This window comes from Ascidiella aspersa, chromosome 6 (genome assembly GCF_963924565.1).
Source record: "Ascidiella aspersa chromosome 6, kaAscAspe10.2, whole genome shotgun sequence".
Taxonomy (NCBI): Eukaryota; Metazoa; Chordata; class Ascidiacea; order Phlebobranchia; family Ascidiidae; genus Ascidiella; species Ascidiella aspersa.
Window position 1 is genome coordinate 26,593,355 of NC_139452.1, and position 19,354 is coordinate 26,612,708.

The following is a 19,354-nucleotide window of genomic DNA, read 5'->3' on the forward strand; positions in this document are numbered from 1 at the left end:
TTTTGTTTTTCAATTTTATTTAAAGACTGTCAAGCGATTTAATTTTAGGTCTTTAAAATAAAAACAGCGCATATCAAGCAAAACCAAATACTTGTGACATTTTTTTCTATTTTAGGCAAAAAGTAGTATGGAATTTTGGAGGTACCATAAACAATCAGATAAAGTACCATAAACAAACAATCAGATAAAGTACCATAAACAATCAGATAGCCAATTATATTATTACTGAGGCAAAATAAGCAAGTGGTTAAATTGATAGCGGCAAAGGTTATTTTTATAAATTTTAGTCAAAAATTGCTTTGGTCGTAGGAAGTATGTATTGTAGAATTAGGTTTTTAATGATATAATGTTTGTGCGGTAATTTTCCTACATACTGTAATCTTCCAGGCTTTAATGATGATTTTAAATACTATTAGTATGCCTTTTTAACTATTTTTGTTTAAGTTCTTTCCTCAATTCAAATTAAACATAATACTTTTTAACCTATAGTTACTCACGCCATATATTTTCCTTTTGGTTCTACTCTGATTTTCACTTTTAATTGTTACCAAAACAGTTTGTGTTTAAATTGTTTTTTTGTTTTTTTCTGGATCTGGAGACTGTTGGTGCTATATTTCGTGGCAAAATAAAATTGTAAGGTGAGGGTATGGGATGATCGGGGGCCATCGGCCTGGCATGTGACCCAATACTCACTATTTTGTTGCCCATTATAGCTTACCTTTAAAATTCAAAATTAAAGAAAGATGTTCAAGTCTACCCCTTAAGTATTAAATTTACTTGTTGTTCCCATGTTGTTACATATTGTAACTAGTGTTTGCTTTGTTCGTTCAGAGTTTTAATTAGAGATAGACCGATGGAAGATATTTGGCTTCTACATATTTGGCTTCTACCGATATTTGGCTTCTACCGATATATCAATTTTTTTTAATGAAAAAAATTTTGGTTTTAGCATCACGCCAAGTTAATGTGAAAAATAATAGTTTTATAATTAATAAAGGTGTGTTAACTCAAACATTATTAGGATTTCATTTTCAATTAATTTAAGTTTTGAATATTTTCCAGGTATATAAAAACATCGGTATCGGATATCGGGTGAAAAAATTGTAAAAAATCGGATAACGGTATCGGTCCAAAAAATGGATATCGGTCGATCTCTAGTTTTAACCCTCCTTTGTCCTAGCCCAGGGATGGAGACCCACTGTCCCGTGGGTTACGAAGTGACCCACCAATGATTTTTAATGACCCACTTGTCTCTAGAAATACCGAAATGTTATCAATAATTTTCATGAAATAATAAATGAAAAAAAACAGTTCTAGTTAGATAGCATTATACTGCTTAAATCAGTGCTGCCCATCTGAGGGTCGTGCAAAAGTGTTTTAGGGGTTGATGATTAGGCATACATTAACTGCACTTCAACAAATGCGTGCAGAAAAGCAGACAACTAAAAGCATTTTGTTTATCACTGTAAAACGTAAAGGGTGGTGAAGAGTTTGCAAACAAAAAAAACCCTGGTTAAACCCATAAACCATGCTGGAAAGCTTTCTGCTGTACTCATATATGATCCACTTGAAAAGTTTGTAAGCATTAAGGTCGTGTTTGTGACCCGCTCGATAAAAAGGTCTGCGATCCCTGTCCTAGCCTATGGTCACATAAAAAATGTTTAGGTGGGATAAATTTTCTCCATCTGTTTTAGTTGACAAAAAATGCTGGCTGAAATGTTAACAAACCAGTTCCTTAATGGCTCCCTGAATTCAAGTAATGTTTACAATTCAGGATTTTCTGTTAGTTAATTGAAATTTACCTTGTTATGCAAAATGCATTCCTCGTTATTTCAAAATCTAACCCAAAGGAGGACTTACATTGCCAAAATATTGAACCAAAGCATATTTTTTTAGTAAGACCATGTCAAAAAGGTTATAAACTCCTATGCTAATATGCTCCTATCTCATAAACCCTTGTATTCATCTCTTGGCTTGTTTGCTTCTTTTAAATAAATGTACTAGGCAAACAGTGTATGAAACTCCCTGCTGTTATACAAATACAAAACAGTTGGAGTTGTTAATTTAAATAATTAAATTTATCATGGACCACAAATATTGACATCTGGTCTGGGTTTGGCAAAGGTTATTGCAACGGAAATTGTCTGGTTTTCAGTAATAAAGATTTCTCCCGAAGAAACAATAAACTGCCTTCATGCGATAGGTTGAAAAACAATTCTGGTTGCACATTAATGGATTGGGTGTAAAACTAAATGAAATATCACTTTGAGCTGTAAATGTTATTACCATAAATTGTTTTATAATGTTAGAAAGATAAAATTGATTTCTTATGGTAAAACGCTAAATTTAATAATAAAGATTTTGGTTTAAATAATTAATTTATACCGTAAATGACTCGCATAAAAGATCTAACCTTTTATAAAGTGCAAAATTGTCTTTTCGGCATCTACCAGTTTTAGTCAAACATTTTTTCATCCAATATGTTCAAGATTGTACAAGGTTACTTTTATCTAAATATATACCTATAATTCAACGTTTAAAAGTAAATTCTAACTATTTGGATTTTGTAAAATGTTTCAGATGCCGCAGTATGCCGTACCAGCCACAAAATACTCACAACACTCTAACCAAAATGCCCAGTATGCTCAAGCTGTACCACAGAACACCCCTCCACCTACTATGTTACCTGGAAGTGGCATGTATCACCAGCCTTTTATGCCAAGAGTAAGTTACAAGGTTTTTTTTTAATGGCAATCTTTAAAGTGTTCTTTTTGAATTGAAGTAGTAAAATATTTGTCAAAGTATTAAAGAGCTTGGTTTTGAACCTCAACCTATTTTGTAATTCTGTCACCTTTTCTGTTTTAAACTAAAAAAGCCCTACGAAAGAGAAACTTACCAAAATTTAATGGTATTACATATATCCTTCGTGCCTCAAATTTTTGTTTGACAGGTAAATACAAACAACAGTTTAAAGGTGTTTAAGCATTTGATACAACTTAATGAAAATGCGATACATTAGGATTTATTTCAACTGTTCCTACATGTGCCATGGTGACTACCACAATGGCCAGGCCGTTTTTCTTTATAACATATTCAGTTTAAAGCACCAAGATCCAAATATAAACTGACCAAGTGTGTTGGTAATGCTGACAAGGATATTTATTAAGAAAAAATAATTCAACAATGTCACTGGGCTGTGACCTATACAGCCTGATTTTTTAAGGCAGCCCACTTCCAATTTTTAGAATTCGCAACACAGCTTTTAAAATGTTTACCGATAGTAGAATTAGCATTATTGGTGATTTACTTCAACAATACCAATTTAACTTTGTAATATTGACTCACTCACTTAAAAGTTGCCACATATTAAGTGGCCCATAGTACTAAGTAGGTTCCCACCTGGGCTTTAAATTCTTGACCAGGCTTTAACCCTGCTGTACTCTAAACGAAATTTTAAACCAGCTTCTTTTAACTTGACTTGTGCGTGTTTTAGCAGAGGTATGCATCTCCAAGTCAAGGAACTATGATGAACCCAGCACATTCCCAAATGCAGACACAGCCAACAGCTTACTATCCTCAACATCAGCGTGAGTAGACAATTATGTTAACTTTACCCTTAAAAAATATGCAGAAAAATTGAGGTTGTGTTTTAGTTTTGATTGCCTGTGATTTCGTTACAAATAAATTTGTACTGAGAATTTAGGAGCTTGCTACACTTTTAACCTTGTTTTTAAATTAATAGAAACTTAGGGTTACACTTGCACACTTGCTATAGCCCTCTCGCCAATAAAAGTGCACTTTTCTCTGGGCGGATGCTGATTGGCATCCCCTCACCCTAAATTGGCAAGTGCCAGAAGCAAGAATTGCTTTTTTTAACAGACCTAGTTGGATAAATTTGCTACAAATTATGTTAGACGCCACAAATTAAGGTCAATTGTTGCTTAAAGCACTAACGATACACGTTTTGCAACTCCAGAAAAAAACAAGTTGATTACATAAAAAATTTCAACCAACGGTTAAACGGTTGTGGCTAGTCATACAAGAACTATGTATAATTGTATATATATGATTTAAAATAGAAGGTCAGATTAAATTATTGAAAAAAAAAATCTTTGCGAATCGCATGCCAACATTTTTGGCCAGTTGTATTTCATCCAGGCATGGGCTGATTGGTGGAAACTGATGTCCGACTGGCATGTGCAAATGTTAATTTCATATTAGCCCTAAACTTTTATATTAACTTTATCACCATTAAATAACAATAATGTACTTTTATTTAACAATTTTTAATTATTTTTTTTTCTAGAAACTGTTTATCAAAGTCCAATGCCAGTCCAATTCCAGAACTATGAAAATATGGTAAGATGTTGTGAAAAGTAGTGGCCACAGCTTATATTGTGTCTTTAAAATAATTGTTATTACTTTTTTTGATGGTGCAAGGAGTTTTTTTTATGATTCGGGAGTAAGTCTGTATAATGTTTATACATAGTGTCACATCTATAAAATCGTTATTATTTCCTATTTAACTTGATAAAGGCAAACCTAATGCAAAACAAAATTTGAAAATGCACATTATTTTAACGAATACATGCAAAGGCAGAAAATAAAAAATGTTATTTTTAAGGGGGTTCACAGAAAATTTTAATAAATTAAAAGGGGTAAAAAGTTTGTGAAAAGTTTGTGAACACCATGATATGTAAAGCTATAGTTGCTTTACCAGCTGTCTAAATCTTAGTTTTTTTCTAGCATTTTCTAGCAGTAGATAACAAATTATTGTTATATTTTAAGGCATCCTACTATGCCACTAAATTTCTAGCGTGCTTAAACTTTTATTGCGAAGCTTTGTGTTGTTTCATTATGGGCTGACCCTTGTTGTTATTTGTGTTTTAGAGTTACCCGCCTCAACAACCAGCTGCCGTCCCTCCACCAACACAACCGGTAATTCAAAATTTTAATTTTGATACAACTTTTTACATACTGGGAAGGAAAAAAAGCTTTTTGGCCTATTTTGCTTTTGACGAAATTGATAAAAAAGATCTAAACTAGGATTTTTTTGCAGTATTATGTGTTAAAAATTTTGCTTTAGAGCTGCTGTATTTACTAGCCTTGTTCCGTTTTGGAAGTACAGCCAATCAAATTGTTTAAAATCAAGCAACACGACAGTAATCCCACAGAAAAAAACCCTTCACATATTATAGGTTGATCGATATATTGGTATCTGTAAAATCTAGGTGACATTTTGCTGATATGTTACTCCTTAAACATTTGAAATGGTGTATTTTTAAGTTGTTTTTTTTTGCCGATTTGTGATTGTTTTTTTTGCCGATTTGTCCGATTTGTGACTTTTTTTACGAAAAACGGAATATTAAAATAAATATTTAACACATAATTATTAGGGTTTGCAAAAAATTAGTTCGGATATTGGTATAGGTTGGTCAAAATACAAAGTCTTATATATAGATATTGGTCGAAAAATGAATCTCACTCGATCTCTAATATATATTACACATCTTGCTTAATTTGTGATTTATGTTAAATTTTGTGTGCAGACTGCTGCTCCCAGTCGCCGTCCAGTGATCGTAATTCGGGACCCAAACACAGGAATGGACATCAAAAACGACTTGCTGCAGTCGGGAAAAGGTGCAGAGGCATCTCCTTCACCTAACTCAAGCCAGTCAACTCCCACGGTAAGTTCAATGACCAATAAATATAATGCCCTGCTAGACTCTTTTGGTCAACTCTCATTGGTGGTTTGCTTCACCATTAGGTGCAGCCTGCCTTCTAGTGACAAGCATTTTCCGCACAAATTCTTTGCTTTTTTAGCCTGGCCCCTAAACTATGATGTTATCGCCTAAGTAATCTATCAACCTTGCCATGTTTAGGCGATAAACAAGGCTATTACTAAGTAAAATAGTTGAGAAAAACGTGCGCGCAGGCGCAAAATTTTTTGTGACATAAACAATTACATAAGGGTCATGCTAAAGTACAACCTGGGGCCTGGGGGGTTGCACATGTCTGCTTCTCTTACTCTAACGCTGTTACATAGATAAGCTGTTTTTCAGGCGAACTTACGTGGAAACATGCAGCTCAAAATCAGTTCACAAAGCGCGCAGAATAACGATTTTTTTAATATATGTTGCACTGGCTTTTTCTCACTAAACAACGAGCTTCGCACTTCCTTAATCTTTTGCAGAATGGCACAACAAAATTATTTCCTGCTAATTGAAAAAAAAAATAAAAATTTCAAAATTATTATTTTGTTTAAAATAATTTTTATTTTCCACCAATTTCTTGCCATTTTCTGGCTCATTCTTTGGCCGACATAGTCGCTAGCATTCTGCCATGCTGTAGGTGAAAACCGCTTTTTTCATATTTTTATAGCATAGCGCTTTGCTTGCCCTGCAGTTCGGTGATTATAGTGTATATCCAAAGCAGTTTTTCTCAACCTTTTTCGTGGCTACCCAAATATTGCCTCATTAATCTTGTCCTTGCGCAATTTATATGTAACCATGGTCATAATGCAACTTAATATCAAGAAAGACAATAGTGATTTTTGTGTAAAATATCCAGTGTCGTTACCGTATCATACTTTCCTAAAACAAATTACATCAAACACATTTGGCTTTCTTGTGAAGAAATACTGTGTTATGATCAAGCGTTTAAAGGTAGTTTGACTTATTTAAGGTGAAGACTCCAAAACCACAAGACCAGATCGCTGCCCAGTTTGCTGTCCAAGTCGCTGCCGCTGCTACAGACCAGACACCTAATCACACCCAAGTCAGTAAAGCAGTTGAATACTTTTTTAAGCTCTTTGTTCTCGATTGTTTTATAGGGGTAGTTTTTATTGTCCTATTTTCTTTGCACCATAAGTCACATAATATACTGAAAAAAGTATAAATGTCTGTATCAATTGTAAAATTGTTCTCCAAGCAATTATTTTTTTATTAATAGCAGTTATTTACAAAAAAAGGGCTTACCGGAAGAACGATTTTTACAATTGAAAAAACAGTATTTTAGTAAACATTTAACGACTTTTCGCACTATATTAACTAAATATTTGACAATTTGAAATGAGCTATTTTGGTTGTTTCATTACAGTAAAGGGGCTTGAGCTACGCTAGTTGTTATTTATGCAAAGCATGTTTAAAAACGTAAAGGATCAGAAAGGTTTTTTCCTTGTTCACTCTGTCGTTTTTAAATTTAGGCAAAGACAAAAGAAGCTGCTGCTGCTGCTGAATGTGAAACGACTACCACCAATGTGCAGGTCAGTAATTTTGCAAATGCCAATTTTTTCAGTGTACTGACAACTTTTTTTGTCATTTCAATAAATTAAAATGATATCTTTCTCTTTGTCGAAATTGTTATTATTTGCTAATAACTTAAAGACTGTTTTGAACTGAAGAAAAAGTAAAACGCGTTTTCGAATTCAAAGTATGACCTTTACTTTTAAATAGATTGGAACTATGTTTAAATGGGTAATACTCACTCAACTCTCTTAAGCACTAGCTTACAAAGTCCTGGTAATAATGGCCTGCCCTTAATATTTTCCACTTCAAAATCTAATGAACTTTACTTTTAAGAAATTTTTCTGTTAATATTTCAGTGTTAAACATCACCATTTAAAAACAATATTCAAACTAAGCCACACTGTATCATAATATCAATAACTTTATTACCACCTCAACATTACAGCCTGAAGAGCCAGTGCCCCAGGGTGGCTACCACCAGAACTACATGGGTAACCAGCCCAAGGTGATCAAGAAGGTGTCGATTCAGCGGGAACGTGACACCGAGCTGCAAGACGAAAAAGACAATACTGAGGAAGCGAAAACAGCGGTGAGTTTTTGCTTGTTTGTAATTTTTCAGTTTGTTAAGTCTCGTGGAAGGTACCATTTTTTACAAAGGAAAAACGTATGGGTAATGTTTCATGTCTAGTTTCCAGGGTTTCCACAACATCTTAATGGCTCTGAATTGATCTGCTTGTTGAAAAGTTTTTGAAAAAGGCCATGTATTTTTTTAAGTCTTTGTTTGAATTTGTTTCATGTCCTGCTTAATTTTTGTGTTTTGAAACTGCAAACAAACAGTCACAAAATGTTTTTTAATTTCTGATGACCATGGTAGAACATACTGTTTTGTTTTTAAATTTTATTTAAAGACTGTCAAGCGATTTAATTTTAGGTCTTTAAAATAAAAACAGCACATATCAAGCAAAACCTAATACTTGTGACATTTTTTTCTATTTTAGGCAAAAAGTAGTATGGAATTTTGGGACATAAAGTACCATAAACAATCAGATAGCCAATTATATTATTACTGAGGCAAAATAAGCAAGTTGTTAAATTGATAGCGGCAAAGGTTATTTTTATAAATTTTAGTCAAAAATTGCTTTGGTCGTAGGAAGTATGTTTTGTAGAATTAGGTTTTTAATGATATAATGTTTGTGCGGTAATTTACCTACATACTGTAATCTTCCAGGCTTTAATGATGATTTTAAATACTATGAGTATGCCTTTTTAACTATTTTTGTTTAGGTTGTTTCCTCAATTCAAATTAAACATAATACTTTTTAACCTATAGTTACTCACGCCATATATTTTGCTTTTGGTTCTACTCTAATTTTCACTTTTAATTGTTACCAAAACAGTTTGTGTTTAAATTGTTTTTTTGTTTTTTTCTGGATCTGGAGACTGTTGGTGCTATATTTCGTGGCAAAATATATTTCTCTTTTAAATGACTAGAACTTATAAATAACTGACTTTGATGAAAACAGGAAAGTCTAAAGAATATTTGTTCCATCTGATTTAGGAAATTCTTCGCAACGTTCGCGCAATCCTCAACAAGCTGACTCCACAAAAATTTCGTTCTCTCATGAAGAAATTCCAAGCACTGGAAATCAACACTGAGGGTCGTCTGAGGGGTGCCATCGATCTCATATTCGAAAAGGTTTGTCTTGTATTTTCCATACAAAACTGAAGGCTATAATATTTGTTTTTAGAACTACTCGAACGCTTTAGTTGTTGCCTCCTTTTTTTTCGATTTATCAGAGCTTTTAAAAACATTTTTCTTGACCCGACTTAAGTCTTTTGGACAAATGACTTCAATTGAAATACGTGTTTTCATTGAGCAATTATAAAATTATTATAAATTGGGTTATGTATTTTATTATTTGCCCATTAAACAGTTCTCTTGTTATATTTTGCGTTTTTGTTGTATTTTACTTAAGTTATTGCATAATTTAATAGTTAATTGTTTTATTTTATTGTAAGGACTTAAAAGAAGTCTGCTTGTTCTTATAATAATTTGTTGTAATTGTGTTAAAAAGAAATCTTAAACCCTCGTTACTCTACCAGTCGATCGACGAGCCGAACTTCTGCGAGGTGTCCGCCAACATGTGCCGGGTGATGTCTTCCCATCCGCCAGCAGTCGCGCAATCCACCGCCACTCCGACTGGAAACGTGGAATTCCGCAAGATCCTGCTGACGCGATGTCAGAGGGAATTCGAGAAGGACCGAGCCAATGAAGAGGCCCTTAAAGATCTTCGCTCCAAGATGGAGAAAGCGGAGACACCAGTAAGTCGCATAAACCACCGTGTTGTGTAAATCAAGAGTTTTTAAAGCTTGTAGCCTGTTGCTTCTTTTTACGTTGTTAGTTTCAGCTACCCATAAGAGCGATAAACAGACTCTTCTGCTTCTAATGCAGTTTTTTTGAAATGTGCTTGTCAGTTAATGTGCTCAGTTAGAAGGCACTGATTCTTTTTGTATATACTGCTGGGTGCTGAGGCAGACTGCAGGTAAGAAGAGCTCACTGCCTAAACCTGGGTAGTTATATTTATCACCATGAAATAAGCTATTGCTGCCAGGCATAATATATAACGGTGTGTTGCTCTTCCAGCAGTATAATGTGTTTTGCACGATACGAGTATCCTGATGAAGACGTTCTGTATAGCACGTCGAAATGTCGATCTATTATATATACTGCTGGAAGAGCAATACTCCGTTATTTATCCCCATGTTTAGTAAAAAAAAAACATATTTGAAATGTTGAAAATGCTACATTCCTCTGTGGGATTTGATATTGCTACTACGTTTAACAGGCACTTTCTTTTCCCTTTTTGATCAAACGTAACTAAATTTAAAAAGCAACACTGTCATCTAATAACTCCATGTTAAAAATGAATAAAGAGATTTTCGAAACGTTCAAAATGCTTTCTACTGAGAGGAGCATGATGGTTGGAGGTTGTAGTAACATGTCGTAAGAATATCAAAGCCCATCCCGAAGCAGAAGTAGGTATCATTTTGTACGTTTCGAATATCTCTAACTTATTTTAAACATGGCGAGAAATATTACTGTACATCCGTTGTAGCCAACTAATGCAGGGTTGGGCTTTAGCACTCGCCCGCTCGCCAATGCGAGTACAAATTGCTCCTGGCGAGAGCTGATTGACACCCACTCGCCCGACTGGCGAGTGCCTTCGGCGAAAAAAATAATTAGTTGGTGAAGGACAACTTGTGTTAAGCACCACTACTATACGAAATATTACTTAGCGCCAGTTATTTCCTTGTACACTAAGGCGCAAATACATTCAACACTACACAAATAATAAGGTTAATCGAAGTCACGTTCGAAGCTCGTAATAAAGATTCTTTGTCCCGTTGTATGATCGTAATAAAGACGGCCAACAATCAAAGACTTCATTGCTGCAGTGGTAAATAGTTAATGTTTAATGCTTAACTTTAACGTTGTTAATTTTTAAATCTTTAACCTGGTCGTTGATGCCTTTGGAAAAGTTTACTGAACCTGCGATGTACCCAGCGATAAGAATTTTACTTTTCTGTATTTATTAAATTATTTATATAAGAATATTATAAGCAATTGCTGTAGTTTTTGGCAACAATAAGTTCGAATGCAAATGTCTTATTTTACAAGTAGTGTTTTTTAAGATGTTTTGAGGGACCAATACAGCCTACAACTACACCCCGAGAATTAGCAATTAGTCTACGTAAGTATATTGTTGCGATCTCTTAAGTTCATAGAGGTCAACCAAGCCAAAGCTTAAAAATAACTCTCTAAAATCTTTTATATGGCAATTATGTTTAGATACGAATCGAAACCATTACCGACGGAAAATGGAACGACCCACTATAGGGCGTCGCGCAACACAGAACCTCTGGTGCATGTGGTTGTTAACTTTGCGAATGAATGGTTTAATTGTAAATTTACAATTATTTAGTCATTATTTGCGGTTCAGCCAGTAACTTAGTGTTGGGCGAAATGTGGCGTATTGTTTGTGGCGCGAAGCAACCTGCGGTGAAACGTCCTTTAAGCACAGAAAAACCACAATACAAAAAGAGAAAAAAAAAAAAAAAAAAAAAAAATGGAAAAACAGGCATGTCGTGGCTACTAAATTGTCAGTATTATTTATTTTCATTATAGATTGTAAAAATATATTTCGGCTAAAAACTTTCTTTTAAGCGGAAACTGCTTTATGGGTCATTAATTTGTTCATCCATGCATGGAAATAAACGACCAGACTTTTATAAAACTAATGTTTACGTATAAAAACCATACGCCAGGTTAACGATAACCCAAGAAATTACCGCGCTAGGATGGAAATTTGCAGACTGCGTGCCAACAAATTTGGCGAGTGTTATTTCGTCCGGGCGAGTGCTGATTGATTAAATTTTTGCTGAGGAACAACCCTGTAATGTTTGATTGCGATTGACCAAAATATTTTTAGAGACTTGCGATTGACTGGTTCAATAAAAAAGTCACAAGAACACCTATTAAACATTTTAAACGTCAATTGCATTCCAAGCCAGCGATGGAGGTTATTTGTTATATCAAGGAACGTTTTATTAGGCTGGTCCAGATTACAATTGGTCAGTTTAATGTTCCGCTTGTCTGCTCAGGTACTGTAATGACGTAACACTAGGGATGCTTAAAGTAGAATATCGAATCCTTGGATTCGAATCCAGATGAGATTCGAATCCAATTCTGCCGTTTATTTCGGGTAATTGGAACCGATATAATTTAATGTTTTACCGCCGATTGTTGCGCCTAATTGCACAAACGCGTGTGGTAAGTTGGCATGTCGCTGCGGCGACCATTTTATGGTGCTTGTTTTAAATGTAACCTGGTAGTGCAGTGTCAGCGTTTTTTCGGGCAACCAATTACTTCGCGTCAGGCGATAACGTTCGTCTAATAATTAAGTGTCAATCAAGCGTTATTGGGCGAGCGATTAACGTGTAATGTCAGGAGCGGAGTTCGCAATTTCCCTAAATGCGTTAAGTTGCAAAAGTAACACGTGCTGGCCATCGAGAAAATGCGCTATAGGGTTACTTAAGGTCAACTTTAGGCCAATATTCAGCGAGTTTATGCAGTTATGCAGTTATGCACAGCCTAAATTGTCAAGTAATCGTTATGTCAATAGTAACTTTGTATTATTTGCAGTACATTATTTGACTGCATAACAGATCAATTAGTCAAAAAAAAATCACTAAGACCCAACAATGCTTTTAAAAACTGTACCGAATTGCTAAAGAGTGCTGTGTGCAGTGTTGCATTGTACTCACTATTGGCAAAAATATAAGTTTTGGCAACAACCTGGACAGTGGACATGTATTACAGTTTACACAACTGCTTTAAATGACAGTTGTTAAGAATGTAAAACATTTTCATTATAATGTACACATGTTAGCAAATTGTTTGGGCGATTTATTGCTGTGAATGTGGGCCCTGTAGGGTAGAAAAAGATTAATCCATTCCCTAAACAAAATCGAGGTTAAATAATTTAATAAAAATATACTAGGATTCGCTATTCTGGATTCGTTATTCTAGATTCGAAACCTATTATTCTAGAATACCTTGGTATTCTACTTTGAACATCCCTACGTAACACACTGACGCGATTGACGTGTAGGACCCCTGTTGTACACTAACTACACCCCGGTTTAGGCAGATAATTTATTTTTATTTATATATTTTTTTAAATGTTTCCTACTTCTGTATGGGCTTTGATATTCTTAATACACATTCTTATTTACCATCAGGAGGCAAAAGCTAGCTGCAAGGATGAACTGGAAGCTGCCGAGTCGAAAGAACGTCGGCGTATGTTGGGAAACATCCGCTTCATAGGAGAGCTCTTCAAGCTGGGAATGCTCACCGAGACCATGATGCACAACTCCATCATGTACCTCTTCAAGGGGAGGGATGAGGACTCACTGGAGAGCCTCTGTTGTCTTCTAACCACCATCGGAAAGGATCTGGACCACGAGAAAGGACAGGTTAGAACATATATTTATCTGGAAAAACGCTGTTTCGTTTGTTCAATGAAAACCGATTTACAAAATCATCGGCTACCATTGGGGATTTCCGATAATGTCAGTCTGGAGCTGGTATCCGATGCGAGATTGTAGTATCGGTACTCGGCCTTGGGTGGTAATTCCGATACCAATTAATATAGGCTTTTCAGTCATATATTGCGATCAAACACAGTTATTTCTATGTTATAAGTAGGGCGATTATTTTTTGACCTAAAAAATAGGAAATTTTGACCTAAAAAAAATAATATTTTGAAAAAAATTTTGACCTGTTAGAAATACATTGATACCCTAGGCGTCGTTAATCACGCATTTTTTATACCCATATTTTGCTCTAATAAAGATATAATACGGTTAAAATGACTTTGAACATAAATCAAAACTAAATTTTTTGATAAAATTAAACGATAAATTTCAAAACAACTGAACAACGAATTTCAAAAAGCTGAATATAGTTTTTTTTTAATTTTGTAAACGGTTCATGTGCATTTTGATTCGATTTTGATTTGAAAACTTTTTGGCAAATTTTGACCTAACGTGTAAATTTTGACAAGTCAAAAAATAATCGCCCTAATGATAAGGTAAGTTTATGCAACAATAGTAGGTTAGCAACTGGAGGTAACTGGACTCTAACCAACGCTAAAGCAAAGCTTAGCCTAAAGACTTGAAGCATTACCTTTAAACTTTTAATTGAATCTATTTTGCTTGTATAGTAATGACGTCATTTTGGTATCGGATCACGATACTTTTCGTTCAAAATATCGTCGATTAGTAACGAAATGAGATTACGAGTATCGAACATTACTAGTTCAAATTGTTAGTTGAGATTTTTGATCTTGAATCTTTTTTAACAAGGTTTTATACAGTACGTTACGATTTTAGCCCTTTCGATTTTACATTGATATTTCACGATTTGGATTGGTTTTCGTAAATTCTTAAGAGACTGGTGTATAGTTTTCCTATCTTACTAATTGTATTATTAACATGTTAAATTATTAAAGAAATCATTTATAGTCACTTCACTTAAATTCATGTTTTATATCCTCAATTTTTACAAAACCTTTGTAGAAGTATCTTCAAAAAGCAATAAAAAAGTTTAGATTTTTATTTCTTAAAACACCTACGTTATTTTGGCTGGCAGTCGAGGCTACATCACCGTAATATAATAACACTTCTTATTCTTTTTTGTAGGCTCGCATGACTCAGTACTTCAAGCAAATGGAGAAGATCATCAGTGAGCGCAAAACGAGTTCGCGAGTTCGATTTATGATCCAAGACGTCATCGACTTGAGGCTGGTGAGTGGTGATGCTATTTTATTGTTTTTTAAATTAATAAAACAGGTTAATATATGGCAAACAGAATGTGTAAAATATGAAGAACTCTACTCACCCTTACCCGTAAATGACTTGAAATGTGAGCAAATATTTTTTACTGGTACTTAGTCATTTTGATTTTAAAATGACTTGCTTACAACACTGATTGTAACCATTGGTTTATTCTAACAAGCAGGCTTCAAAAAACAGCAAAAATTATTTCTTCTTCTGTAATCTAACCTCCTTGTGTTTTTATTGAACAGAGCAAGTGGGTACAGCGCGCCACCCACATCCAAGGACCCAAGACCATCGAGCAAATCCACGCCAACGACAAAAAAGAAAAGGAACGTATTGCCATGATGGCACAAGCCGCCGCCGCTACTGCCAACGTATCAAAGTCCCAGGTCAGTTGTGTCGCGTGTCGCAAGTCAGTTGTGTCGCGTGTCATATGCCGATTGTGTCGCTTGTGTTAAGTCTACTATGTCGCTTGTCGCAAGCCGGTTGTGTCGGATGTCGCAAACCGGTGGTGTCGCGACACGCGTGTGTTAAGTGGGATATTGTGCGTTTTGTGTGTGTCGCGTGTCGCTTATTTTGCAGTTTGGTTAATTCGCGACTCCCATGTGTGAAGTCCACTATGTCGCGCATCGCGGTTGATAATGTCGCATTGTCGCGTATCGCAAGGTAGCTTATTTCGCGTTTCGGTTGTGTGGCGACTCGTGTGTGTTGAGTGTGCTATGTCGCGTGTCGCGCTTATGGCCTGTTACTTAGCGTTTATGTGGCCTTGCCTTAAACATGGTTGTGTGGCGAACAACTTTATGTGATTTATATTTTTTGACGAGAAATGGTTCCAAAATAGATAGGAGTTTCGCAAATGTAGACTTGGAATTTATGTTAACAAAACTTGGTTTAAAGACCCTTTGTTTAAAGAGATTTAGCTCTTTTTATTTTCGTTAACGTGGCCATTTTATGTTACCTGAATGCGCCGGCATGTTAAATCTAAGTAAACATGACATGTAAGGAGAGAGTAATTGCTTATTAGTTGGCACAAATGTCTTGTGGTTTCGCTACAAGTTGTAAAAATCAACACGGAACTTTAAGTCCCGAGGCCAGCTACGACTCGGACAACTTTTTTTTTACCAATTTAGGTAACCAAATTAGGTGGTTGTTCAGAAAATCACTTATACGGGTGTCATATAATTCACCCACCCTTTATAAATATTTGAACAAAAATTAACCATTTGCTATTCCACCTTAACAACTTAACGGTATACGGCCTTAACACGTTCGAAATTTGCTACTGCTTACGTCAGACTCGGGTTGTTTTACGTGGTCTTACTCTTCTCCCGACTCAGAATCCGCAGTTCTGTTTCAGAGCTTTTTATTTTTATTTTTTATTTAACTATTTATTTTACTTGTTTTTAGTCTCGTGGTGGACGAATGGGTAGTCGAGGTGGCGGTGGTCACGGAGGCGGTGACGACAGCAATTGGACTACAGTGACGCAACAGAAGAACACGCGATACGACCCCACCAAGATGAAACTGTTCAAGGTGATTACTTGCTTAATTGCGTTTAATTTTTATTTAAAAAAAAGCTTGCTTTTTGACGCAATAGTTTACCAAAATGGCCGGAATTATTTTTTTTTAAAGTTAATTATTTTTTCGAAATGTTTGGTTTTGTGTTTAAATTAAAAATCCTATAATTTTAAAATTGTTGTTTTAAATAACATCGATAAGTTATTCAAATTTGTTTCATAAAACAGAGTGGCAACCCTTCATTTGTTATCCTTTCAATATTACTTTTGAACGTTGTCAATGTCAACAGCAGGTGTCAAACGAGTCCGACTTACAGATTTGCTAAATCCATTGAGTCCATAATCCAGCACCCACTCTACAGACTGTATTCCACCTATTTACGCAATTAAAACAATAGACACTGCATGAATCCACTCATCTAGGTGTCATAACTCATCCACCCACAACTCATGGTTGAAGAATATTCCACCACATGGTATCCCACCTTTAAAAGTTTGTGGCCTTTTTAGTGTCGAAATTTGGTACTGCGCATGCAAACGTCGGACTCTGGACACAGATTCCGCCGAGTTGTCAAATACGTCATACTACGCTAAAATTAACAACCACCACCTGCTTTGTGATCCCTTTTCTGTACCCACAGTCACAGTTCGAGGCCACAGTAACCCTGGGCCTTGTATACCGTACTTTGCTAAGAAGACTACAGTTAAAATGTCGTTGAATATAACTCAAAATTAAATTGATGAAATTTTTGAAAAAGTGTTTTTGGCTTTTCTGTCCCACAGTCACAATTCGACGAGGCCACAGTAACTCTGGGCCCTTCGCGCGGCAAAACCGTCTGGAAAACCGGCAATGGATCGACCAAGACCACCAAGCTGGGCTCTGGCGGGTTCAGCCACCGAGACGGGCGCGATGGCCGAGACAGCAGAGACGGCCGTGACTCCCGCGACGGCCGGGAAGCGGTCCCTCGCTCTTCCACGCCCACCACAATGAACCGCTTCTCGGCGCTTGGGGCGTCGGCGGCGCCGGATTCTACGTCGCCTTATAACCAGCGCAGGATTCCCAGCAGGTGAGCTGTCGGTTTTTGTGCTGAAAGTCAATAGTGTGTGAATAGAAATTGACAGTGTTGTTATGAGCTTGCTGAAAGATTTCGCACGTGCGTTGTTATCTCCAGTTTAAACTGCGCTCGACTGTACGGCTTTTGAAGATTGACCAAACTTGTTTGTTCGCTTTAATATAAATCTCGACGCGCACAAGGCTAATCTATTATACCAGATGCGAAACTTAACTTGATTTCGTCTTCAAATGACATGACTTGACTTTACTTGAATCTTTAGACTGAAGTCTTTCCGGTAAAACGAGTTTAATTGTCATAATTCTTTCGGGATAAATGACATGAATTGACTTAAGTCGTTTGGTCAAATGACTGGAGGTGAAATGAAGATTCAACGTCGCCTTATAACCAGCGAAGAATTTCGAGCAGGTTTAGAGCGGTATGTTCTTGTGCTAAAGGCCAATAGTTTGTACAGTATTGTAATGACCTAAGTAGAATGGCTTGACTTGACTTAAGTCATTTAGCAATGACTTAAGTCATTTTTAACAACTTGGCTTAGACCTGTTAAAGTGTTTTAATTATAAATACTTTAAAAAAATAAAAATGGCTATTTGTTTTGTATTTAGTGTTTGCTGTGCAAAATATTGGCCAGAATGGAACGTCTTTTAAAAAACTTTTTTTAAATTTTTGATGCCAATGCTGTCACTTGAAATTGGCTGCGTAACTACCGACTTGAACTGTGACTTGACTTGGTATTTGTTAAATATGACTTGACTTGGGACTTGGTTATTTTGCAAATTTCTTGACTTGGACTTGAAATATTTTACAAACGACTTATTTCTAAACGATCGTGTACAACGCTGTTATTATGTTACCTGCTTGAGCTAACCCGATATTCCCCTTGTGTGTGCGAAGGCATTCTAGGCGTGACGGGTCGAGGAGTGGTTCTCGCAGTGGTTCGACTGGCAACGTCACGCCTTCGCTTCGTGACGAAAAGCAAGCGCTCATCGACACAACTAGACGTATCACAGCACAGGAACAAAATAAGCCAAAGCAGACGTATGCCGCTGCAGGTGAGATGCGGCCCGCCGTTTGTGGTGCATTTTGACATCAAAATAGACTTTTTTGTAATTTTTTAAAGAAATAATTTTATAATGTCCTAATAAGACATGGTTGCCAACTTGCCACTAAGTCTTTGAATTGTTTTATGTATTAAAAAAAATTCTTCGGTAATGTTGATATTAAAGTTCCGTTTAAGTTTTTTTTTATTATGTTAACCATGGCATATTGGCATTTATACTGTTTTGTTTTCGAAACATGTTCCAAAAACGTCCGAAGGTCCCGATAATCGGCTGGGAACAACAATCCTAAAATAGCTTTAAGTTGGTATAACGAAGCGAATGCAGACGAAACTTTCGGCAAAATTTCACACTATTCAATTTCGATTTTTGAGAAACCTTCTAATTTTCTTTGAAAATGCTTTAAATGTACGAGTAACCGGATGCACAAAAGTCCATTTTTTATCCTAACTGCTAAAAATCAGGTTTTTCTACTTACTAAAGTATTTGAACCACGATAACAACAATAAATCAAATCATAAGTTAGAAAACGAATAAGACAATTTTATTAAGTTGATCCACACAGCAGACCATGTAGTCCCACAGCAGCTAAGCTTTGCATAATTTCAATTCGAATTACAAAGTGTTATGAGCGACTTATGGCGCCGTATGAATACTCAAAACGTTGTAAATATTTGAACATTATAGAAAAAATCATTGATCATTAATTTGGTCACAGTCCTGTTGTACTTTTTCCAAACGTTATTCTGCGGGACTTGACCATCAATTTACGTATTTTGGAGCATAATGGTTGGAGGTTGTAGTAAGACGCAATAAGAATATCAAAGCCCATACAGAAGTAGGCATCATTTTAAACGTTTCGAATAAGTCTTTATTCATTTTCAACATGATGTATGATACCTACTTGTGTATGGGCTTTGATATTCTTATTACAATTTACGTATTCGTTTCAGAGCCAGCAGCTGCGCCGGTTTCCAAAATCGACGAAGCGCAAATGGAGAAAAAATGCAAAGGCATCGTCGAAGAATATTTTCATCTTGTTAATAACAAGGTAACGT

At 35.7% G+C, this 19,354-nt stretch overlaps 1 protein-coding gene across 1 annotated transcript in view; it reads left to right on the forward strand.

The window, feature by feature from the left end:
- Window positions 1-19,354, forward strand: part of LOC146141042 (eukaryotic translation initiation factor 4 gamma 3-like) — a 37,609-nt gene that overhangs the window by 10,238 nt on the left and 8,017 nt on the right. The window contains exons 8-16 of the mRNA XM_083392790.1: window positions 8,806-8,943; window positions 9,351-9,569; window positions 13,053-13,283; window positions 14,511-14,615; window positions 14,897-15,037; window positions 16,056-16,181; window positions 16,949-17,232; window positions 18,133-18,280; window positions 19,252-19,347. Coding sequence (XP_083248916.1) covers window positions 8,806-8,943; window positions 9,351-9,569; window positions 13,053-13,283; window positions 14,511-14,615; window positions 14,897-15,037; window positions 16,056-16,181; window positions 16,949-17,232; window positions 18,133-18,280; window positions 19,252-19,347 — 1,488 coding nt within the window. The remainder of the gene's footprint in view (window positions 1-8,805; window positions 8,944-9,350; window positions 9,570-13,052; window positions 13,284-14,510; window positions 14,616-14,896; window positions 15,038-16,055; window positions 16,182-16,948; window positions 17,233-18,132; window positions 18,281-19,251; window positions 19,348-19,354) is intronic.